The following is a 25075-nucleotide window of genomic DNA, read 5'->3' on the forward strand; positions in this document are numbered from 1 at the left end:
CATGAGAGAATAACCTTGGTGGTCCTTTATTACATTACATCATGAGTCTTGTGGGCTGAACCTGCGAAGCATAGCAGCCGGGTAGGTGGAGGGAGATGAGTCTGGAAAGATAAATGGGAGTCAGATCATGAAGGGCCCCACCTGCCATGCTAAGGACCCTTTACTTTATTGTGACCAAGTGCTCCCTGGTGGATTCTTCATAACGGGATAGCTGTAACAGTTTCATTTGTAAAAGATCCCATAGGTAGTAAGGTGAAAAAACTGACAATGGGCCTGGAGTAGATTGAAGAGGCAGGAAAGGGGTGTTATCAATTGAATGTGGAAGATGGAAAAAGAGAGGAGCTTCCGGGTGGTTTGGATTTTTGGGTGAATGGAGGTATGATTGGCTGTTTAGCATTGCAAATATGGGAAGAGATTCAGGGGCCACAGTGAATTCCCTTTGGACAAGTTGATATTGAGTTTCCAATGGGATATTCAAGTGTAGTTTCCTAGTAGTTGATGGTTAAGTGGGCTGGAACTCAAGAGAAAGGCCTGGGTTGGGCAGATAGGTCCTGAAGTGGAGGGAAAAGCCCAGAGGGAGAATGTTCAGTAGAAGAGGCTTAGAGTCCTGGCAAACACCAGCTTTTAGGGCAAAATGTAGTGTTTCACAGCACAGTCTTTGGGATTAACCTATTACTAGCAGGGTAACCTGGGGCAAGTTATTTGACTTCAGTGTCTTAATTGCAAAATGAGCACAATAACATCTACCTGAGTTAGAAAAGCATTTGCAATTTTTAGTTCCTTGAGAGATCTGTGGGCTGGGTGCAGTGGCTCACGCCTGTAATCCTAGCACTTTGGGAGGTGGAGGTGGGCAGATTACCTGAGGTTAGGAGTTCGAAACCAGCCTGACCAATATGGTGAAACCCCATCTCTACTAAAAATACAAAGTAGCCAGGCGTGGTGGCGCACGCCTGTAATCCCAGCTACTTGGGCGGCTGAGGCAGGAGAATTGCTTGAACCTGGGAGGCAGAGGTTGCAGGGAGCTGAGATTGCACCACTGCACTCCAGCCTGGGCAACAAGAGTGAAACTCCATCTCAAAAACAAAAACAAAAAACAGATCTGTGAATAAAGAGGAGTCCAAGAAGGTGCAGAGGGAACTATGAGGAGGTGGAGCTCTAGAATATATTGAGAAAAGAGAATTTCAGAGAAGCAAACAATGTCAAATCCTCCAACAGGACTGTAACATAAGTCTGTAAAGTGTCCAACTTTTAGCAATTAGTGACCTTACCAAGGGCAATTTCTATGGAATGAGATGAGCCATATTGTAGAGGTTCGAAGAGTGGATAGTGGTCAACACGGATACATCTTTTCCTCCCCTCACGGCATCTGTCTCTCCCACTAGACTTTTCCTTTAAAGGCAGTGACTTATGAATATTATTCCACTGTTTTCAATCAATTCCATCCACCAGTGAGATATATTGCATCAGGTTATCTTTCATTCCACCGCATTTGTGCCTTGCACTTAGTAGGCGATCGATAAAATAACTGATGATACAGGGGCTTCTACAGATTCCCCAACTCATTTGGTAAAGACCGCTCAGCATCATGTTCGAGCCCTGATTGCTTTCACGACCGCTTCGAGGCGTGTCATTCCCATTACGGCCACAAGGTGGAGCCCGCTTCCCTGCTCTGGGACCTCAGGTCGCGACCCCGGAAGTACATCCTTCATCCTCTAACTTCCTTCTAGCAGAAATGGCGGCTGCGGCGGCTCGAGTGGTGTTGTTACCCGCGGCGCGGCGGCGGCTCTGGGGTTTCAGCGAGAGTCTCCTAATCCGAGGCGCTGCGGGACGGGTGAGCTTCCCTCCGGGCCGGCCCTGGCCTCGAGATCTCGCCAGACCCGGCGCAGCGCACGTGAGAGTCGGCGCCACAGATCCGAACAGTGGGTCGGGCAGGGCCTCCTCGACCCGGACCCGCCGGGCGCCTGGCGGCCTGGGGCTGCTGAACTGGCCGGGGGTGTCTGGCTTGTGGCCACCCGCCGGGAGACCTGCTAGTGACGTGTGGGATGACCCTGGTTTTCGGCTCCTCCCGCCAGCTACTGAGGAGTGCGTGTTTGACCACTAAAAACGTAGTGCTTGCAAATTGGGGAAAACTAAAAAGTGAAATGGGTACCGCTCCAGAGTTCTGTTTTTGCCTAAGACTGAACTTCGTCCTCAGCTGGGCTTCCCGCGAACCTGGACATCAATGAAGTAAAATTTTTTATGTATTTGCATTTTTCTCATGAGAGAGTCTCTGACTTTCAGCAAAGGGATGTGAGACTTTTGTATAAGGGCAAAGAAAAACTGCTGAAAGGCGAATAGTTCCTGGCCGAAAAGCCAGTCATTTGCATTTTGAACATCGGCCCATCTTCCTATCCTCTCTTTTTTTTTTTTTAAACCATTTCCAAACCCTGTTGCTTTTCTTGAACAATGAAAACCCGAGTGTCAGTTCTGTCTTGTGTGTAGGTAGTTTTACATCTTTTCCCTCTCTTTTTTTTTTCCCTGCTTGTTTTCTCCGTAATGAATATAAAACATTTCTAGAAGAGGTAGTGAAATAAAGTCAATTTCTCTCTGGGTAATGATAATAACTGCTCATCTTCCTGAGGGAAGGGCATGTTTATAATCACGTTGCTGGCTTTAGGACAGTGGCTGGTGACAGATGTTTCTAGGCCAGGCAGAGATCCCAGTGGAACCAAAATTCAAGAAGAAAGATTCTTTTATAGAGACAGCCTATTTAAAATATATTTGGTTTTAAAAGCAACATTTAATATCAGATTAGTAATGTGTTTTCCTACCCCCAACCAGTCATCATATTTTGGAGAGAACAGATTAAGAAGTACACAGGCTGCTACCCAAGTTGTTCTGAATGTTCCTGAAACAAGAGTAACATGTTTAGAAAGCGGACTCAGAGTGGCTTCGGAAGACTCTGGGCTCTCAACATGCACAGTAAGTGACTCAGGCAACCTTCTCTAAGTGATTCTTCATTTAGCGTAGCAAATTGTCGATTTTAATCTTTAGCTTTTTCGTTGGCTGGTGGTTCAAAATAACTGCTGGTGGCAGTTATTTTGCCTTGACAGATTTCCATGAGTTGTGAACCTTTTCTTCCAGTGGTACTTAGTTACAGGGTGTATATGTGTCCTGTTGCATTGTCTGCATCTTGTTCTTGTAGCTTATTATTGGTTATTTATTGTCAGTAGTATTGATAATAATGAAAGAGATATATTTGCAGGGCTACTCTGCCAGGTGTTTTTACTGATGTCTTATTTGCTAAAAAGCAATTGTTTGTAGTGGGCGTCCTCACACCTGTTTTATAGTTAAGGAAGTGAGAGAAGTTAAATGGTTTTGTTCAGATAACTCAGCTAATACATGACAGAGCCAGGATTTCAACCGAAGTTTTCTGACAGTCTCTGATGTTCTTGATACTACAGTTATTAATTGGCTGGATTAATGAGTTGGGCAAAGAATCCTCAGTGAAGGTGGCAGGTAGATACTTGTAGCACCCAGCAGTATCCTGATCAAAATTTTTAAATCTCATAGTTCACAGGAATGAACTATCAATTCACTCAGGTCAAGAAAATCTTAGTGTTAAGACCAGAAAGCATTTGTCAGAAAAAGGAAGGAGACTGTTCCCCCCAACCTCAAATAAATAAAATGGATTTATTTAATTGTTCTTTGATTGCATTAAGGTTGGACTCTGGATTGATGCTGGAAGTAGATATGAAAATGAGAAGAACAATGGAACAGCACACTTTCTGGAGCATATGGCTTTCAAGGCGAGTTGTAAGACTTTACAAAAATGCACTCTCTTTAAGAGATAGTAAGCACAAAGTCTCATTCTTTAGAGGCAGGGAGAGCTCTTTCAGTAGTATAGCATGTTTTATGTTTATTTTTCCAGGACAGTATCTAAAATAAGTACTGATAATTGCTTTGTAAAGCTGAAATGAAAACTTTCTCTTGGGATGCAGGAGTCATCTGAATGTATACCATTTCTGAAGCCTGATGTACCTTTTTTTTTTTATTTAATTTTTTTTGAGATAGCATCTGGCTCTGTTGCCTAGGCTGGAGTGCGGTGACACAATCTGCTTACTGCAACCTCCGCCTCCTAGGCTCAAGCCATCCTCCCACATTTACTTCTGGAGTAGCTGGGACTGTAGGTGCATGCCACCACACACAGATAATTTATATTTATATATATATAGTTTTTTTTTTCGTAGAGATAGGGTTTTGCCATGTTGGTCAGGTTGGTCTCGATCTCTTGGGCTCAATCTGCCTGCCTCAGCTTCTCAAAGTGCCGGGGTTACAGGTGTGAGCCATCATACCCTACCTGATGTACTTTAGGAACCAAATTTGACCCTGCATGAGACGAACTTATGTCCTCCATATTCATTATCTGAAGTATTTAGAATAGATGAAGGATAAAGGGAGGTGGCATAATTTGTTTTTCTTTTATTTCAAGGGCACCAAGAAGAGATCCCAATTAGATCTGGAACTTGAGATTGAAAATATGGGTGCTCATCTCAATGCCTATACCTCCAGAGAGCAGACTGTATACTATGCCAAAGCATTCTCTAAAGACTTGCCAAGAGGTATTGTTATTATTTATACAGCAGATAATATAATTTTCATGAGAATCAGAAATTATTTAGTACTATTTTTATTATGTCTGTTGTAAAAGAGTAAGTTCCAGAAATGTGAAAAAGCGAAACTGAATTCTGGGTGAGGGTACAGCTGATCTTATTTTTTTTCTAAATATGACAAATAGTAAGATTATGGATGATTGTTTTTCTTAATATGTAGCAATAAAATAGAGATTATTTGGTGGGAATAAAATATTTTGACAGGACAGCAGTTTGTTAGTTACCATGTTTGTAGACTGTTTTGACTCTCTTAAAAGTTATTACACAAAACATTTCCCAATGGAAGAATTAACAACAAAATTTAGCAGTTTTAGAACTAATTGGTAAAATCATTATTTTTGTTTAGAGAGAGTGTCTTGCTCTGTCACCCAGGCTGGAGTGCAGTGGTGTGATCTTGGCTCACTACAACCTCTGCCTCCTGGGTTCAAGTGATTCTCCTGCCTCAGCCTCCTGAGTAGCTGGGATTATAGGCTCCCGCCACCGTAGCTGGCTAGTTTTTATATTTTTAGTAGAGATGGGTTTTACCATGTTGGCCAGGCTGGACTTGAACTCGTGACCTCAAGTGACCCACCCCCTCCTCGGCCTCCCAAAGTGCTGGGATTATAGGTGTGAGCCACTATGCATGGCCATTAGTGAAATTTTTAACCTTTAAGGTCCTTCTGTAGTTGTAGTTAGTACTTTGCAATTTTGGATTCCTAATAGACTTTCATTAATAATGTTTAAATGGCACTTAACACAAGTACTTTTGTGTATATATTATCCATTTGATCTGCATAGGTGTTTCCACCTTGCAGTTGTGGAAATTGAAGCCCAGACTCTGACTTGCCCAGGATTACATAGCTATCAGGTGGCTTACTGTGGACTCAAGTGCGTGTCTTTTTACCAGATTCATTTGCTTTGTCAAAACAATAAAATAAGAAATCTATCACCTATAAATAACTGAAATACTTAATATGATACCCTAACTTTTGCATTAAAACAAAAATGACAGCAACGATGGAGGATGTGTTGGTTTGAATAACAAAATCAATAGAGACAGTTTTTGTTCCAGGACTAATTAGGGACCAAGAACATAGGGCTAGGCCAAGCTTCTTTAAAGAGTTGTTCATTCCAGCCTAGTTTCTTCCTTTATTTACACAGAACAACAGGGAAGGCAAAAAGGAGAAACAGAAAAAGGAAGGGTGAAGTTCAAAGACTTTTTCCCCCCCTTTTCTCCTGGCATCTAGCTGGGAAGGACAGAGCCTCTGTTAGTGGCAGTGGAAAAACAGAGGGGCTCTCCCTGAGGAATACAAAATGGAAGTGCTCTCTGAAGCAGCTCCAACTTTGGGGATTTATTTGGAGTTTTTCACCCTTCACCCTGGGTGTGAAGCCTGGTATATGAAGTAATAATTAGATGTTTAGACTAATGGTCTCCAGGTTTTTATGATCACTTATTCTTTTATTTTTATTTTTGTTTTTTATTATTATACTTTAAGTTCTAGGGTACATGTGTACAATGTGCAGGTTTGTTACATATGTATACATGTGCCGTGTTGGTGTGCTGCACCCGTTAACTCGTCATTTACATTAGGTATATCTCCTAGTGCTATCCCTCCCTGCTCCCACCACCCCATGACAGGCTCCGGTGTGTGATGTTCCCACCCCGTGTCCAAGTGTTCTCATTGTTCACTTCCCACCTATGAGTGAGAACATGCAGTGTTTGGTTTTCTGTCCTTGTGATAATTTGCTCAGAATGATGGTTTCTAGCTTCATCTATGTCCCTACAAAGGACATGAACTCATCCTTTTTTATGGCTGCATAGTATTCCATGGTGTATATGTGTCACATTTTCTTAATCCAGTCTATCATTGATGGACATTTGGGTTGGTTCCAAGTCTTTGCTCTTGTGAATAGTGCTGCAGCAAACATACGTGTGCATGATGATCACTTACTTTTATTGGTAAGAAAGTTGATCATATATCCTTAATGTATGTATACTTGTAAGTTAAATACATGTGCTGCTATACTAACATATATTAAATATACATTTTTAAAAAAAGATTCAGATTAAAACAGACTGGGAAATAGAAGCCCCCCTCCCCACCTTTGGAAACTACCAGTGTTGACCACCAATCCCACATAAAGGAGGATTTTCACACAGGAATTCTTGTCCTTCCATTTGTCTATAGGCTCTTTCTCACCCATTTTACTGGACTGTGTTCTCTCATCTGGACAGATGGGTTTTATTTGGTTTTACAGATAATTTTTTCCTTTTGGTCATGATCTCAGCCACAGCTTACTATAATAGTTTGTTCTGTCATGTTCTTAATATTTGAACATAATCAGTTTTGAGACAGTGCTCCTTAAAGTGAACTTAATTAAAACAAGGAACAACAGTTTATAGTAGAGTAAAAAATGAAACCTAAACCAGACATGGTAGTACATGCCTTTAGTCCTGGCTACTTGGAGGAAGCTGAGGCAGGAGGATTGTTTGAGCCCAGGAATTTGAGTCCAGTCTGGGCAGCATAATGAGACCTTGTCCCTTAGGGGAAAAAAAAGAAACTTAAGATTGTAAGTTTATTTTATAACATTAATTGTATTAATGAAATTTAGATTTATGATTGCAACCATGTACTAATTCTTGAAGAATGAAGCACAGTTTTTTTTTGGAGAAGTATGCGCTTTTTCTGATAAAATTGCTTAATGGCCTAATAGGACATTTTCCACTTCACTTTTGGGTTTTTGCAAATTAGGGTTTGAGAACACACAATTCTGTGATTCATTTGGGGCATATTTTAGATTATAAGGATTCTTTTCTCTGTTGCCCAGGCGAGAGTGCAGTGGCGCAATTGCAGCTCACTGCAACCTTTGCCTCCCGAGCTCCACCCATCCTCCCATCTCAGTCTCCCGAGTAGCAGGGACTATGGGCACATGCCACCACACACAGCTAATTTTTGTATTTTTTGTAGAGACAGGATTTTGGCATGTTCCCCAGGTTGGTCTCAAACTCCTGGGCTCAAGCCCATATTAGCCTCTCAAAGTGCTGGGATTATATAGGTGTGAGCCACCGTGCCTGACCAGTTCTTTGCTTCTTAACATAGCACTGTCATTGCTGTGGGAACTTGCATAGTAAATACTTGGGTGATATGAACCCTCTGTACATTGCTAGCTAGGTATTTTCAGACTAATATATATAACTTTGTAATTTTCATATAGAACAATCTATTAATATGCAAATTTCCATAGTATTTTTTAAGTAGGTAGAGTCATTACAAGGTGATGGCAAATTTATACTTTTTCCCCAAGGAAAAAATCTTTTGTACTATAGGGGTTTATATGTTACATTTTAATTTTGTCCTCTTAAGTATATCTGATGTTTTTCTCCTAGGCTAATCATTTAGTATTGAGTGATGGGTCAGTGTCATGATTTCTGATTTTGGCTTAATAGATTTTAATAGTGAAAGTTAAGATTGCTGGTGCTTTTTCTTATATTTTATTTTCAATTAGCTGTAGAAATTCTTGCTGATATAATACAAAACAGCACATTGGGAGAAGCAGAGATTGAACGTGAGCGTGGAGTAATCCTTAGAGAGATGCAGGAAGTTGAAACCAATTTACAAGAAGTTGTTTTTGATTATCTTCATGCCACAGCTTATCAAAATACTGCACTTGGACGGACAATTTTGGGACCAACTGAAAATATCAAGTAGGTGTAACAGAATTTCTTGGTATATAAGGGAATTTATGAATTTTGAAAATTAACATTTACAGACTTTCAAAAAGTATGTTTCAAAAAGTAATTTTCCCCCTGGTAATCTAAGTGAAATTGTAGTTAGCTATATTTTAGTCCCACCTAGCTCCCAAGCACGTGAGTTCATAGGTACTTCGGGAATAAACCAGTAATGGTGTATTTTTTCCTCGATGTAAAAAAGTTGAAGTTCTTCGATGTGTTGCCTATATCCTATTTCTGACTGCATTTTAGGATACAGTTATGGTCCAATTTGATTTCAGGTATATTACGTGAAGATCTGTTTTTTTTTGGTTTCCTTTAAAAATTGTTTTACTTCATTTACAGATCTATAAGTCGTAAGGACTTAGTGGATTATATAACCACACATTATAAGGGGCCAAGAATAGTGCTTGCTGCTGCTGGAGGTTAGTCAATTTAAATTTCTACAGATGTTTTAAACACAGTTGTTGGAGTGGTATGCTTATTAGTTTGATCCTGTTGGGAGATATCCTAAGAATTTTTATTTACATAGCAAATAACTGTACTTGATATTGTCTAAGGGGAATGTGGAACACTGGAACCAGACTTTGCCTCTATTTTTTTTTAAAGTAGGTTTCATTTAGGCCAGGCCTGGTGGCTCACGCCTGTAATCCCAGCACTTTGGGAGGCCGAGGTGGGCGGATCACGAGGTCAGGAGTTCAAGACCAGCCTGACTAATATGGTGAAACCCCATCTCTACTAAAAATACAAAAAGTAGCCGGGCGTGGTGACATGCGCCTGTGGTCCCAGCTACTCGGGAGGCTGAGGTAGGAGAATCGCTTGAACCCGGGAGGCGGAGCTTACAGTGAGCCAAGATTGCACCACTTCACTCCAGCCTGGGAGACAGAGTGAGACTGTCTCAAAAAAAAAAAAAAAAAAAAAGTTTTTATTTATAGAAGGACTTAATTACATAAGTGTACATAGTAGAACGTGCAAGAAAAGGGCAAAGGAGTGAACTGGGAGAGAGTTGGAAGATAGTGTTCCGTACTTTGAGAATTTCTTGAGATTTTAAATTATTTCTTGAGAACCAACTTCGTCCTTGTTCAAGCATGGAATGGGTACGTTCATTCTTTGATTCGTTCAATCATTCATTTAATAGATCTAATTTTTGGGAAGGAGAAGCACATAGGGAGCTATGAGAATGTTGAATGGGAATCCAAACATGCAGGTGACTTTAGAAGGTTTCCTTGAGGTCACGTTTGAAGCCAGTGAATGAAAAAACAAAAATTGACAACAGATATTGCCAGATTTCCTGGCAGTCTGAATCTAGGCAGCAGTACATTTTAATTGGTTTCCAGTTGTTTTTTTTCTTTTTAAAATATATTTATAGAAATAGAGATGGATTCTTAACTATGTTGCCCAGGCTGGTTTCGAACTCCTGAGCTCAAGTTATCCTTCCACCTTGGCCTCCCAAAGCTTGGGGATTACAGGCGTGACCCACTGCACCTGGTCTCCAGTTTTCATTTCTTTGTATTTTTTAATATTAGAGCAAAGCGAAGCGTTCTTTCATGTTGTAAATTTTTTTCTTTTTAGAAATTATAATTTAAAAATTCTAGTTTCTCTGGATTGATTTCTGAGCTAATTACCTGGGGGGTAATGGAGAAGATGAAAACATTAAACATCAAACATGTTATTCATTGTAGCTACCTTCATTGTACATGGCAGGAAGTGCACTCTGAAATTCTCTTGAGTAACATTGTTTCTAAATTGGCTCTTGCAGACTTGGGCTTAAGTGTTTGAAACTGCCTTGGAAATGGGACAGGAGACTTGTTAGATGGGTCCTTAACAACCAAGCTTTCTGGGACCTCTCTGCTATTGTTGGTGGCATATGGACAAAATGAGTTTTACTTTGGTTCATGGGTTCATTTTGACGTAGCTAAAGTTGAGATATCTTTAGTTTAATGGCTTATAGATTAATTAGTATTCATTTTAAATACTGCATAAGTGATGTGCCTTATAAATGATTGCATCTTAAATTCAATGAAATAGGCCAGTTTTAAGTTTCTGCTGACCTCTGAATTATGTCTTGGCTACCATTTATCTCTTCTAGGTTAATCTTCAGGATGTGTAGCTTTTATTTGCCAAATAGTTTTTTGTATCCTAGCTTCATTTATTATAAAATTATAATTTAACGTTTTAATTATAAATTAAGTTAAAGAATCTTAATTTGGGTCTCAAGTAAGGGATATAGAGTCTAAGTAATTCCTGAGATTTTGCATTTGGATACCTATTGATGTATTCAGAAATTTAGATGACACTGTTTTGTTCCTGAGTTATTTTTTTTTTTTTTTTTTTTTTTTTTGAGATGGAGTTTTGCTCTTGTTGCCCAGGCTGGAGTGCAATGGCATCATCTTGGCTCACCGTAAACTCCGCCTCCCGGATTCAACTGATTCTCTTGCCTTAGCCTCCCAAGTAGCTGGGATTACAGGCATGCGCCACCACACTCGACTAATTTTGTATTTTTAGTAGGGATGGGGTTTCTCCATGTTGGTCAGGATGGTCTACCTCTGATCTCAGGTGATCGCCTGCCTCGGCCTCCCAAAGTGTTGGGATTACAGGCGTGAGCCACCGTACCGGGCCCTGTTCCTGAGTTCTGATAGCAGAGCGTGGAGAATAAAGTATATCTGTGTATCCAGCTTTATTTATTTATTTAATTTTATTTTAGACACAGAGTCTTGCTCTGTCACCCAAGTTGGAGTGCAGTGGTGTGATCTCAGCTCACTGCAACCTCTGCCTCCTAGGTTCAAGCAATTATCCTGCCTCAGCCTCCTGAATAGCTGGGATTATTACAGGCACCTGCTACCATGCCCAGCTAATTTTTGTATTTTTAGTAGAGACAGGGTTTTACCATATTGGCCAGGCTGGTCTTGAACTCCTGATCTCAAGTGACCTGCCCACCTCGACTTCCCAAAGTGCTGGGATTACAGGTGTGAGCCATGGCACCCAGCTTTTTAAATTTATTTTATTGAGACAGAGTCTTGCTATGTTGTCCAGGCTGGTCTTGAACTCCTGAATTCAAATGATCCTCCCACCTCAGCCTCCTAAAGTACTGGGATTATAGGCGTGAGCCACCATGCCCAGCTCCAGCTTTTTAAAAATTAGATAGAGCCCATATTTGCATTTTCCACTAAAAAAATTTTTTTTTTTTTTTTGAAAAGTGGCATTTTTTGCTAGTTTGGATCCCAGAAGTTTTTATAATTTAATAGAACATGATTTTGTAAAAAGTGGAGTTTTCAAGTTGTCTTCTTCTTAGCTGTGAATCCACTGGTCTGTTGATGAAAACTGTCATTTGCTCTACAAAATGAGAAAGCTGTGCAACCTCAAGCTTTGTAACACCAAGGAAATAGGTGTGCTATGTGAGCTTACTCTTAAATAATGGCTTTTAGTGAGTGTAGACAGTTCATGTGTAATGTACATCACATTATACCACCTAGGGTTTATTGTAAACTATATTGCTGCTAGATACATGTGAAAATATTTTCTTTCAATTTAGGTGTTTCCCATGATGAATTGCTTGACTTAGCAAAGTTTCATTTCGGTGACTCTTTATGCACACACAAAGGAGAAATACCAGCTCTGCCTCCCTGCAAATTCACAGGAAGTGAGGTAGGGCAAGCCTCTCAGCTAGTATTTAGCCTTTTGGATTCCTTGTGTTGTATTTACACATAAGTAAACAAAATGTGCATATTTCCAGTAGGAATAGAATGGAATAATAGGAAAAGGGAAGAGGATGTACTCATTTGCTTACATTCCTTCCTTGTCGTATTGTTTAACCACGTATTTTTCTTTCCTAAGGAAGCAAGGGGTTTTTTTTTTTGTTTTTAAATTTCTCCATTTTAGTCTGAAAGGAAGCAAAGTTTTAAGAGCAGTTTATAATTTGGTCTTTTTGTGCTTTTTCTTTGGCACTATGCCAATTTACATATTGTAATATCTAGAAGTAATCTTTTAAACTCCATATTTTGACTTTCACTTCAGGTTTACTCTTGGCTCAGTTTTGCCCACAGTATGTTTTGGGAGGAGGGTAGTAACTCTTAGAGCCAGAACGTGCAGGGAATCTACTAGTTATCAACTAGCTTTAAGCCCCACTAGCGGCTTGGTTTGCCATGTTAAGGATGATGCTCAAACATGGTGAAACTCCGTCTCTACTAAAAATACAAAAATTAGCTGGGCATGGTGGTGCATGCCTGTAGTCCCAGCTACTTGGGAGGCTGAGGCAAAATTGCTTGAACCTGGGAGGCAGAGGTTGCAGTGAGCCGAGATGGCGCCACTGCACTCCAGCCTGGGCGACAGAGTGAGACTCTGTCTTAAAAAAAAGAAAGAAAAAGAAAAATTCAGATTGACAAACATAAAGGGTTGATTTCTACCAGTGAAATGATGCAACCCTTTTTGACCAGGTAAACCATGTGGTGCCTGTCTGTAGTAAAATGCTTTGGGAAAAGTAATTTTTCCTTAATTTAATCTAAATTCTTCTAGATTAAACTCAACAATGTAATGAGGCCTGATAGTTAAAAAATCAAAGTAGAATCCTGGTGTGCATTTTAACTTTGCAATTAATGGGACTGGTGATTTTTTTTCTTGTTAATAAGCATGTTATATAATGTTAATCTTAACTAGAGGTCCTCCTGCTTTATCTTAACTAGATTCGTGTGAGGGATGACAAGATGCCTTTGGCGCACCTTGCAATAGCTGTTGAAGCTGTTGGTTGGGCACATCCAGATACAATCTGTCTCATGGTTGCAAACACACTGATTGGCAACTGGGATCGCTCTTTTGGGGGAGGAATGGTAAGTGATTTTAAAAGAAATTTTCCATAACAGATGGAAGATTATGTTTTCTGAAATATAAGTTCTTTGTAAGAATCCTTTTTTAAAGTGGCAGAATAGAGCCTTGTACTGTGAATTCTGACTTAAAAATATAAACTGATCCTGGATTGCATGTGGGCCAGAAAAAGTTTGTTTTTTTCTTTGCCACAAAGTTTATTAGTGGCAAAATTTGAATAAGGACAGAAGAATTAGCTAGAAGTACTATATCAATGTTAATATCCTAATTTGAATAGTCAGTAGGCCCTCTATATCTGTGGGTTCCATATCCATGGATTCAACAAACCATAGGTGGAAAATTTTGGGGAACAAATGGATGGTTGCATCTGTACTAAACATGTATGGACTTTTTTTTTGGTCACTTCCTAAACAATGTAGTATAACAACTATTTACATAGCATTTACATGGATTGGGTATTTACCTAGAGATGATTTAAAGTATACAGGAGAAAGTGAGAATGTGCTTATATGCAAATATTACATATACCATATTACATGAGGGCTCTAGCATCTGTGGATTTTGGTATCCACAGGGATCTGGGAACTAATTCTCCACAGATACTGAGGAACTATACCAAGGTGATGTAAGAAAATTAATTTTCCTTGTTTTTCACAAGTACATACTAAAGTATTTGGGGCAAGAAGCATCACATCTAATACTCAGTTGAAAAAACTTGTATAAAGAGAATAAAGGAAACATGGTAAAATAACAGGGAATCTGGATAAAGGAAATTCTCTGTACTGTTTTTGCAACTTTTTTGTAAGTTGGAATTATTTCAAAACACATTGTATAGATTTGTCTTTACTCATAGATTTCTCCAAAATACATTTCATCTAAATAATCTTAAGCTTCATATGCAATGTAACTTTGAATCTTTAAGCGTATGTAGCCAAGAGCCCTAGAAATTGGGTTGATAATAGCAATCTAGTTTTAGAAGTAGGTATAGCTATTACATTAATTATAAGGATTCATTGCTTTTATAACATGAATTTCTTCAGGGGGTGCACTGGGTAAGTGAGATAATAAGCACAATTCTTAGTCATACTGAATTTTAACTCCGCTACTGAGATGTTGAATAAAACTAGGAAACTTAGCCTCTACGGATATTCACTATTTTCCACATACTCCATTTTTTTTCCTGTATTTTGGACATGTGTAATTAAAATTCTCTTGGAATTTTTTTTTCCTCGCAGAATTTATCTAGCAAGCTGGCCCAGCTCACTTGTCATGGCAATCTTTGCCATAGCTTTCAGTCTTTCAACACTTCCTACACAGATACAGGATTATGGGGACTGTATATGGTTTGTGAACCATCCACTGTTGCAGACATGCTACATGTTGTTCAAAAAGAATGGTGAGAAAATAGCTTTAAGTAAATTTAAATTTTGCCTTTAATTCGTTTTAAACTAGTTTTTTATTTATACTTTATGGTGATCTATGGTAATTTTACCTTTTAATTAAGAGACCTAGATAAACAGGAGTTGCCATGTTTTTAAAGGTTGCAGTTGGTTTTTCCTAAGTCTCAAGATGTGAAGCTGATTTATACTATAGAACTTTTTTTTTTTTGAGATGAGGTCTTGCTCTGTTGCCTAGGCTGGAGTGTAGTTGCGCCATCTCGGCTCACTGCAGCCTCTGCCTCCCAGGTTCAAGCCATTCTTCCACCTCGGCCTCCTGAATAGCTGGGATTACAGGTGCACCACCATGCCCGGCTAATTTTTTGTATTTTTAGTAGAGATGGGGTTTCACCATGTTGGCCAGGCTGGTCCTCAACTCCTGACCTCAGGAGATGCACCCTTCTCAGCCTCCCAAAGTGCTGGGATTAAGGTGTAAGCCACCACACCTGGCTGAAAGTTTTAATCTTTCAGAAGCAGGTTAATTCAGAAAGATGATCCTAAAAGTTTAAAAGCCAACTAGAAGTTGTTTGGAAAATATCTCTGAACGTAATCTGGTTGAAGGGAAAGTAAATCTGAAGTTGCCACTGCTAAAAGAAAACAAAGTATATTGAGTCAGTAGATGGGCAGAAAGGCTCACAGCTTCTTGGAAAACATTCAGCTCTGGTTCCTTTCTTCCACTACTCTTAATTGGCTTACATCTTTCTAAATCTAGTCAACTAGGATGTAATTATTAAGTTAAAAATTAGATTTAAGTTAGACTCTACTCATTGTTTTCAGAAACCAATGAATGACCCACTGACTTTTAACCCATAGCAGATCAGACTCCAACAGATGAGGACTCATGAAGTCTCAAGATGCTTATAGCATTTCTGAAAATGTGATCAGCCCATTTGTATTAAGCCATTGTCTGCTAATGTGTAATTAAGCATGTTTATGTATCATTTTTGAGAAATTAATACTGGGGAAAATAATCATTTTAGCTTTTGCTTAGCATTGGAATTAAATTGTAATCACCTGTATATTGTGTGTAGACGATGGCATCATTCTTAGGTCATTAACTCATGAAATACAACATTTTCCAACTACTACTGTTTTTCCAAATGTTTTTTAGGATGCGACTCTGTACAAGTGTCACTGAAAGTGAGGTCGCACGAGCCAGAAATCTTCTGAAAACAAACATGTTGTTGCAGCTTGATGGTAAAAATAAAGACATAGGTTCTGTTTTCATATGGTTGATCTATATTCCAATACTTAATTTTTCCTTCTCTTTAAACAGGCTCAACTCCAATTTGTGAGGATATTGGTAGGCAAATGTTATGCTATAATAGAAGGATTCCCATCCCTGAGCTTGAAGCAAGAATTGATGTAAGTAGTCCTGAGTTAGTATTGGGTCATGTGTAAAAAGATCCTTGTTACAAAAGCTGAGAATATGTATCTTTCATCTTGCTTTAGTTTTAAAAAGTTCCAGGTATATAGACTTTGTCTTTACTACAAAAAGCTGAATGACAATGTCTTCCGTATTTCAGGCTGTGAATGCTGAGACAATTCGAGAAGTATGTACCAAATATATTTATAATAGGAGTCCAGCTATTGCTGCTGTTGGTAAGCCTGGCTTCTTTTCTTCTGTGCAAAAAGTTCGCCAAGTACTTTTAATTAACTGTCTTCTTTTTAATCCTTAGGTCCCATTGAGCAACTACCAGATTTTAAACAGATTTGCAGTAACATGTGTTGGCTTCGTGATTAAAATGCTCCTAATCAAGATTGTTTGAACACATGTATTTATAAAACAGATCTAGAAAAAAATAAAAATGAACATGTATATATATTTGGAAATTTGAATTAAATACTGTATCATACTTTCAAACGATTGGAAATGTATCATACTTTCAAAGGATAAAAAGACTACCCCTCTGAAGGTTGTTTTGTATTAATGGTCAGTCTTTGTTCTCTGAGAAATTACGTTGGAAGCAGCATACTTTCAAATTATTACCATGAGTATAATTTTAAGAATGAAAATGTTTACAGTATTTTCAGTTTTATTATAAAAATGCACACACAACAAAGATTGTCATTTCTTGGCTCTACTGGCATTCAGCACTTGTTCTTGAGCAGCTTTCTTTGCTTTTACCATCTCGACAAGTTCCTAGTAAGGGAGAAAGGTGTGATTTAAGAAGTTGTCAGAATTTAAAAACAGACATTTTAATCTAGTGTTTGGTGTAAAGAATTCAAACAACTAAGATAGATAGTACTAAATAAACTGATTTCAGTATCTGTCAGGGCCTAGAAAGTTTCTAAGGTGGTTCATTTCTTCCTAATAATATTGGCCCCGTAACTAATGGTATTGAAATAAGCACTATATTAACCACTTAATAGACATAAAATATGAGCTATATAACCCAAGTTACAATTTAAAATACAACAATCTATAAACTCTTAAGTCTGCAACCTTGTATCGTTTCATGCAGTCCTTCTTTGTCCTGCCAGGCACCGCTTCTGCTATTTTTTCCCATCTTTCAGGTGTATTTACTGGGTATGTTTTCAAAGCTTGTTCCAAAAGCTTCTGTTCTTCCGTTGTCCAAGGGGTGAAGTCTGTGTATGGACCTGTTTAAGAAAAATTTTTATTTGAAAACTGTCTTTGAACATGTTCCCAGACAAGTCTTGTGGTCCACAAGTGTTCGCTAAGTGCCCATTTCAATCTGGGATGTGTCATTTTGAAAATAAACTTGTAGAGATGAGTGATACATATAGCCCTCTGAGTGTTAATAAGAGAAAAAATTTCAGATGTCTCACATCCCAGAAAATCTCAAAGGCTTTTAAAACACAATAGTAAAGATCTGCCTTGTACTGTTTATCTCTTAAAAATCAATGTAATATACTCACCAGACTGGAAAGCCATATTTAAATTTATAGTACTGTTGGACTCTTGGACTCAGAAACACAATCACAGTTCATTAAGAGTTCTGATAAATCTACTTCCTTACAGGATAGGTAAAAGAGCTTCCTCACAGTTAAACTTTTGCTGGATAGAAACCCTGGAAACCATTCTTGTTTTACACTGAAGGAAACCTAGCAAAATTAAGCCAAGTGCCCAAAGTACCAGTGCTGGAGAGGCAAGCTGAGATTAGATTGTGTTGTAGTGTGGTGGTCTCTTCATCACATCTGCTAAAATCTTGGGAGCCGATGCTGAACACTTCAATAACTGCAATTGTGGTTCTTCAACTAAACCTTGTATGTTTCAGAAAACATCTAAGATGTGTGTCAGAAACAAATATCTTAAGGATGTTAAGTATTACACAGTCCACTTGTGTAGGTAAAAGGAGAATGTTAAGTGATAGAAAGCTGATTTGGTTAAGTTAATGGACTTCTGGCAATTTAGTTATTTCAGACTATGCAGTGACAACACAGACTAATACTACCAGTAGCCTGACTACTACTAGAAACTGCGGCTTGTGAGATCTGTTACAAATTTAAGCCTAGAAACCAAAGTTCCTTCTCAATTAAAGAAGGAAAAAAAACCCAAAAAAACAAAACCACCACCTATTCAAAACAAAGCAGAGAATCTGTATAATATTTGAAGGTACCTAAGGTGCCTAAGAAGCTTTTTTGAAGGTAGCTTTTAAGTTCTGGGAAGTCTTTTGTTGAATTTCCTTGTATTGGTTTAAAGCCCTAAATACCATAGGTTTTATTTCCTCTCTTGGAAAAAAGATGGAAGTGACATGGCAGTATTTCCTGCTGTTCTCCAATTACTTCACAATACCAAAATAAACATACTGTTGCAAAACTATGAGAAATCACTATTCAAAAAATGGTGCCAGCTTGCTGTTTAATGGTACAACTGAAGAGGAAGGAGCCTTCCCATTTCCATAAAAGAGGCAAAGGGGTCATACCCACATAGCACTACTGCCAGTCACTCTTGCCTTCACAGGGTCACCTCTCCACAGAAAGCAGACTGGACAAATATCAGGGCCCACCTCCCTCCAACATGGAAACAAGTCCCCCTAAGAAAGAGCTGAGACTAGTGTGCTAATACCTGTTGTATTTTGTGGAGATAAAGGTTCAGGAGAATAAACTCCTTTAGAAGTGTCTTTCAGGTGTTCTGAAACCCTGCCTTGTTAATTACCTTTATTAAAAGAACTGAAATAATGCCTAACTCAGCCAAACAAGTCACCCCTGATTTTTGCAATGATTTTCCTCCCCTATATAACACTGTAAGTCTCATATTTTTAAGTTGAAATTTTGGGATAATAAGATTAAAGACTATAGGTAAAACTGGGACTCTCAGAAGAAACAGCTTATTAATTCAAAAGCATCTTTCTGCGATTAGTTTAAGAAAGGATTGATGGCTCAGAAAACATGAAGTGAAAGAACTTTTTTCCACATAAACTGCTTTCAAACCTTGTCATAGCAAGAAAAAAATTTATATCACATCCCAAACACAAAGACACACATCATCAAGAGTTTCACAAGTATACCCACCTATATAATGGGTGTAACACATTTTCTATTCAAGACACTAAATTGACTTCATGACCCAGCGATGGGTCATGATTTGTAATATGAAAAGCATTGGGCTAGAGTAATCAAATTAGAACACCCAAGATAATATCAAACCCTAACTTTTTTTTTTTTTTTTGAGAGTCTTGTTTCCCAGGCTGGTTTTGAACCCTAACAATTTTTAACTTTTTATTTTGAAATAATTTTAGAGGAGTAGAAAGAATCCCTGTATACTCTGTCTACATTCCCCAAACGTGAACATTTTCATATTTGCTAATTCTTTCTCTGTATGTACAGACATACTTTGAACCATAAGTTACAGACATGATGCCTCTTTATTCCTTAACACTTCTGTGTTTTTCCTTAAACATAAGGACATTTTCTTATATAATTACAGTACATTTCTCAAAATCAAGCAATTATCCCGATAAAACACTATTCTTTAGTCCCAATAATATCCTCTAACACTGATTTGTAAAACCTGATAAGCAAAACAAACACAGCCCCCTTCTCTAATGGCATCTGAAATGGAAGAACTCCATTTTTAATGGTTAGGTGAAGTAAATCTTTGCCCTGGAAATATTTGCTTACAGCTTCCAGTCTGCTAAACATTTTATTTCCCTATCATTCTGAACACAGACCCTAAGTCTTGTACATCCAAGCAGCACAGATACATGGCTAGCATTTTCTACATTTAGAAAAGCAAAATTTACCTTCAAATCGTTCTGAAGGCGTTGCGTTGTCTGCTTGAGGTACCACTCCGTGTTCTTTTTTAAACTTATCAAATGCCTTTTTATTTATGTCATCTTTTTGATGAGGGTCTGAGAAATGAAAAAAATTTAATGCTTAACATCATCTCATTTAATTTTCATTAAATTGCATAAGTTATTTTAAAAATAGGTGTTTAAAGTAACAAATGGACTTCTCAAAACTCACCAAGTTTTTGGAGACTCTTTGCTTTGCCAATAACATCTTTGGCAGTTCTTTTGACTCCAGAGGAAGAATGTATGTTCATGTAATTAGCAATAACTTCCCATCTGATAGGATATATTATACCAATAATATAATAGTAGTAAGGAAAAACAAAACAAAAACCATTAGATTTTTACTGCAGAAAGGTTATAGTATGTACAGAATGAGCTCAAATTGGTGGTCTATGTATGCTGCTACTATAAATTCCTGTTGCCTGGACTACGGTTTTTGCTTTTCTTATGTTTAAATCAACTATATAATCTTGGTTTTAAGTCCATACATCTTACAGATTCTGTGTACAAATCAACATAAATAAAACCACTTATTTGTGTGTACTGCCAGTTTAATACATTTCTTCAGAAGATCAATCATTCTGAAAACAGCCTCGGTTTCATCTATAGAATTAGGGACACTGGATCTCTAGGGCTTTCTTGGGAGTTAAACTCAAGCTCCAGCTTGAGGTGGGAAGAAACAAAGAGCAAAACTGTAAAAGAAAAACTACAGAAAACCTAATCCCTAGCACAAGCCATGACAGAGTAAGCCAACATAAGTCAAGACTTTTCTCATGATCTTCAATTTCCTGAGAAACAAGTATTCTGTCATATGTATATGTGCATGTGTACTGATGCAATGGGTAAGACTGACAGCTTCAAAATGCACCTCGCTTTTCACACTTTTCTACTGTGGCATAGAATTTATCTCTGCAAGTTTCTGTGATAATAAGTGCTGCTATTTGGAGTCTGTCTACATTATCTCCAGGCTCCAGCGTGAGTTGAAGAAAAGTTTCATTAAAACCAGTACCTTGAATTTGTTCCAGCAGGGAACAGATTCACAGCTTTAATTAGTAATTGTAGATCATCTTCTGACCAATTTTTACTTCCATTTCCACCTCCACCAGTTGATTTCTCTGTGTTCTTAGATGCTTGTCGCATACGAGCCTCAGCTTCCTCTTTCTCTTTTCTGATTTGCTCATTTATTTCTTCTATCTGCACAAATATCATAAGTCAGGGACTTAAAAGTATATTGTATTGCTATTCTACACCTTCTTCCTGGCTAGGTCTTTGTGGTCCTCAACTCTCAATGTCATTCTCACTCTGACCCCATACTCCTCTCAGGCCAACCCAAAAAGAAGCACCAGCTTTTCACTCTGGCTTTTCGTGCTCTGGCTTCCAGTCTGCATAGGTCTGCCTGAGGGACCAAGAACTGCCCACAGCCTGCCTGATTTTCCCAGTACTCATGTCACGTGACTTCCATTAGCCTTGGACACTAATTGACAAGTCTGTGGGTCACTGAGTTATTCATCCACAAGGCCATTTCAAACCTCTCTTTAAACTCATATTCACCCTTTCTGCAGACAATCTCATTTATTCTCTACCAAAAGGTGAAGGCATAGCAAAATGGCCTCTATTTTATTCTGAAGCTCTACCATTTACATTGTTCCTTCTAGACTACCTTCAAACATGCACAAGTAAAAAAAGAAGACCTTTATTTGCCCTTGTTGCTTCTGTCAGCTGCTATCATCTTTGGCTCATTTCTCCCTTTCAATCCCTTAGAACCAGTAAAGTCCCAATAATGCTAACCTTGAAAAATTTTTTTGATTCCCATCATCACGTTCATAGTGCAGGTTCTTTTTCTTTCTTTCTTTTTTTTGAGGTGGAGTCTCACTCTGTCGCCCAGGCCGGAGTGCAGTGGTGTGATTTCGGCTCACTGCAACCTCCGCCTCCTAGGTTCAAGTGATTCTCCTGCCTCAGCCTCCCAAGTAGCTGGGATTACAGGTGCCTGCCACCATGCCCAGCTAATTTTTGTATTTTTAGCAGAGATGGGGTTTCATCATGTTGGCCAGGCTAGTCTCGAACTCCTGACCTCAGGGGATCTGCCTGCCTTGGCCTCCCAAAGTGCTGGGATTATAGGCATGAGCCACCACGCTCATAGTGCAGGTTCTTAAAGTAAGATTCTTGTAACTAGTTACATCTATCTGATGCACCTTATCCACAAACGTCAGATTAGTAGTACAATGTTGAACCTTCCGTTAATCAAAGATTTGCAGTAATGGAAACTAGTCAACAAGGTATTAAAAACCTGATCATTGGTTCTGCTTTTCCTAACTGATTTTGTTTCCCACTCCTTTTCCCCATAACTTTCTACCCTTTTTTTTTTTTTGGTCTATTTTTTTGAGACAAAGTGTCGCTCTATTGGCCCAGGCTGGAGTGCACCAACGTGATCATAGCTCACTGCAGCTGTGACCTCCCAGGCTCAGGTAATCCTCTAACCTCAGCCTCCTGAGAAGTTGGGACTACAGGTACAGGACACCATGCCAGTTAATTTTTGTATTTTCAGTAGAGATTTTGTTCATGTTGCCAAGGCTGAACCATACTTTATACTTCTATTTTATAGTTTGTGGTATTCTTCTGACCTTCATTTTAACTCTGTCCTTCCTTTCAGGCTGGTTCAAACTACACTGAGCCTTCCCTGGTCACTAAAACTTGTGGCCCTTCCTATCCTACACCGCATTTACTATGGGCTCTCCATCTTTTGGTCCTTAAGGTTCTTCTCAGGTTCTTCTCAGCATAAGTCCTTTGTGGTGCAATAGCATTAGGCATTTCTCCAAAAGAACCTAGGTATAGTGCTATATATAGTAGGTACTAATACTTGTTGAACTGAATTGAATTTCTGGGCCTGTTTTCTTATCTGTAAAATAAAAGGTATAGACTAGACAGAACAAAGATCTCTTTTGGTTCTAAATGTTATTACCCTATGAAAATATTCAAGGAATAATCAAAACAATTATTTTTTTCTAATGATGATTTTGCAAAAGCTATGATTGTGATCGATACCACAAATCAAACACTAAGCATGGTAAAAACCATAAACATTAAATCCAACTTAAATCAACAACAGCACTTACTACATAAACAAAACACAGGCTGGGCATGGTGGCTCATGCCTATAATCCTTTGGGAGGCCAATGCGGACGCATCACTTGAGGTCAGGAGTTTGAGACCAGCCTGGCCAACAGAGCGAAACCCTGTCTCTAGTAAAAACACAAAAATCAGCCGGGCATGGTGGCACACACCTGTAACCCCACCTGCACTCCAGCCTGGGTGACAGAGAGAGACTCCGTCTCAAAAACAAACACAAAAACAAAAACAAACAGGCTGGGCATGGTGGTTCACACCTATAATCCCAGCACTTTGAGAAGCTGACACGGGCGGATCATAAGGTCAAGAATTCAAGACCAGCCTGACCAATATGGTGACACCCCATCTCTACTAAAAATACAAAAATTAGCCAGGTGTGGTGGTGTGCCCCCACAATCCCAGTTACGCAGGAGAATCACTTGAACCCAGGAGGCGGAGGTTGTCGTGAGCCAAGATCATGCCACTGCACTCCAGCCTGGACAACAGAGCGAGCCTCCGTCTCAAAACAAAAAACCAAAAAACCAAACACACAAAACAACAACAACAACAAAACAGTGGGAAACACAAAGAGAAATCAGATACTCCTTGCACTTGGTGACTTATATATTAGGTGAAGAAACAGGTCAAAGCAGAATTAAATGCTACATATAGGTAGGAGTGACGTGTTCTTCTATTACCTGTTTTTCCAAAGCAGCCTTTCCTACTTCTTTTGTGCATGATGTGAGTGTTTCATTCAAGCACTGTAAGCTAAAGAAAAAAAAAAGAAGAAATGAAACTTTATCCTAAGCTCAGATGAAGACTTCAATAGCAGTTCCATAGGTATACCTTGCCAGTTCAAGCCGATCACAAAGCTTTTCCACTTCTTCCATCATTTTAACCCGCTCTGCCTCATTATCAGAAAAATGATTCCAGGTCTAAAAGCACAAACACAAAAATTATCTTATATCTACACTCAAAAATACATCCATCAACATAATTACAAAGCTGTAATCCCAGCTACTCGGGAGGCTGAGGGAGGAGAATCGCTTGAAACCAGAGGCAGAAATTGCAGTGAACTGAGATCGCACCACTGTACTCCAGCCTGGGCGACAGAGCAAGATTCTGTCTCGAAAAAACAAAGAGACAATGACAACTAAACAGGTATATAATTTTATCTCAATGTAAGTGTTTTTAACTTTTTCTTTTTTTTGAGATGGAGTCTCACTCTGTCGCCCAGGCTGGAGTGCAGCGGCACGAAATCGGCTCACTGCAACCTCCACCTCCCAGATTCAAGCTATTCTGCTGCCTCAGCCTCCCGAGTAGCTGGGATTACAGGCGCCCGTCACCACACCTGGCTAATTTTTTCTATATTTAGTAGAGACGGGGTTTCACCATTTTGGCCAGGCTGGTCTTGAACCCCTGACCTCGTGATCCACCCACCTCAGCCTCCCAAAGTGCTGGGATTATAGGCGTGAGCCACCACGCCCGGCTGTTTTTAACTTTTTCTAAATTTCAGGTGTACATATTTCAGTTTTCAACCCTGATAGTTTTTTTCTAAACATAATCATCTTACCATTATCAAACAAAAAAACAAGTTAATATTCTAAAACTGTCCCAGCACTTTGGGAGGCCAAGGCAGGCGGATAGTGAGGTCAGGAGATTGAGACCATCCTGGCTAACATAGCGAAACCCCATCTCTACTAAAAATCCAAAAAATTAGCTGGGCGTGGTGGCAGGCACCTGTAGTCCCAGCTACTCGGGAGGCTAAGGCAGGAGCATGGCGTGAACCCAGGAGGCAGAGCTTGCAGTGAGCGGAGATTGCGCCACTGTACTCCAGCCTGGGTGACAGAGCAAGACTCTGTCTCAAAATATATATATATATATATACACACATATATATATATATTCTGAAACTGTGTCTATATTCATATCTTCAGTTATCTCAGCAATGTCTTTTTTTTTTTTTTTGAGATGGAGACTCGCTCTGTCTTGTTTAGTTACATTTGCATAGTAAAGAAAAGAAATACATTTGTGCTTGGCCAGGTGCAGTGGCTCATGCCTATAATCCTAGCACTTTGGGAGTCCAAGGCAGGGGGA

General features: G+C 39.0%; 2 protein-coding genes across 3 annotated transcripts in view; one reads left to right on the forward strand and one right to left on the reverse strand.

The window, feature by feature from the left end:
- The first annotated feature begins 1698 nt into the window (after window positions 1-1698).
- PMPCB (peptidase, mitochondrial processing subunit beta) lies at window positions 1699-16530 on the forward strand. Of its 2 annotated transcripts, XM_054494988.2 has the most exons (13): window positions 1699-1831; window positions 2821-2961; window positions 3702-3788; window positions 4472-4601; window positions 8139-8337; window positions 8707-8786; window positions 11894-12006; window positions 13041-13184; window positions 14415-14575; window positions 15727-15812; window positions 15892-15980; window positions 16142-16217; window positions 16295-16530. In XM_054494988.2, exons 1-13 carry the CDS (start codon window positions 1733-1735, stop codon window positions 16357-16359), a joined length of 1470 nt encoding a protein of 489 aa, XP_054350963.1. In that variant the 5' UTR covers window positions 1699-1732; the 3' UTR covers window positions 16360-16530. The 2 variants fall into 2 exon arrangements, with proteins under 2 accessions (XP_054350963.1, XP_054350962.1); XM_054494987.2 differs by having other exon boundaries at window positions 1705-1831; window positions 16142-16530.
- Window positions 16531-16633: 103 nt separating this feature from the next.
- The window catches only part of DNAJC2 (DnaJ heat shock protein family (Hsp40) member C2), a 32596-nt gene continuing 24154 nt past the window's right edge, over window positions 16634-25075 (reverse strand). Inside the window, exons 11-17 of the mRNA XM_054494984.2 lie at window positions 23825-23913; window positions 23677-23746; window positions 20883-21067; window positions 20046-20146; window positions 19823-19930; window positions 17062-17216; window positions 16634-16758 (exon numbers count right to left, since the gene is read on the reverse strand). Of these exons, the coding sequence (XP_054350959.1) occupies window positions 16684-16758; window positions 17062-17216; window positions 19823-19930; window positions 20046-20146; window positions 20883-21067; window positions 23677-23746; window positions 23825-23913 (783 nt within the window). The 3' untranslated portion in view covers window positions 16634-16683. The remainder of the gene's footprint in view (window positions 16759-17061; window positions 17217-19822; window positions 19931-20045; window positions 20147-20882; window positions 21068-23676; window positions 23747-23824; window positions 23914-25075) is intronic.

The sequence above is a fragment of the Pongo pygmaeus genome, chromosome 6 (assembly GCF_028885625.2).
Source record: "Pongo pygmaeus isolate AG05252 chromosome 6, NHGRI_mPonPyg2-v2.0_pri, whole genome shotgun sequence".
NCBI classification, from domain to species: Eukaryota; Metazoa; Chordata; class Mammalia; order Primates; family Hominidae; genus Pongo; species Pongo pygmaeus.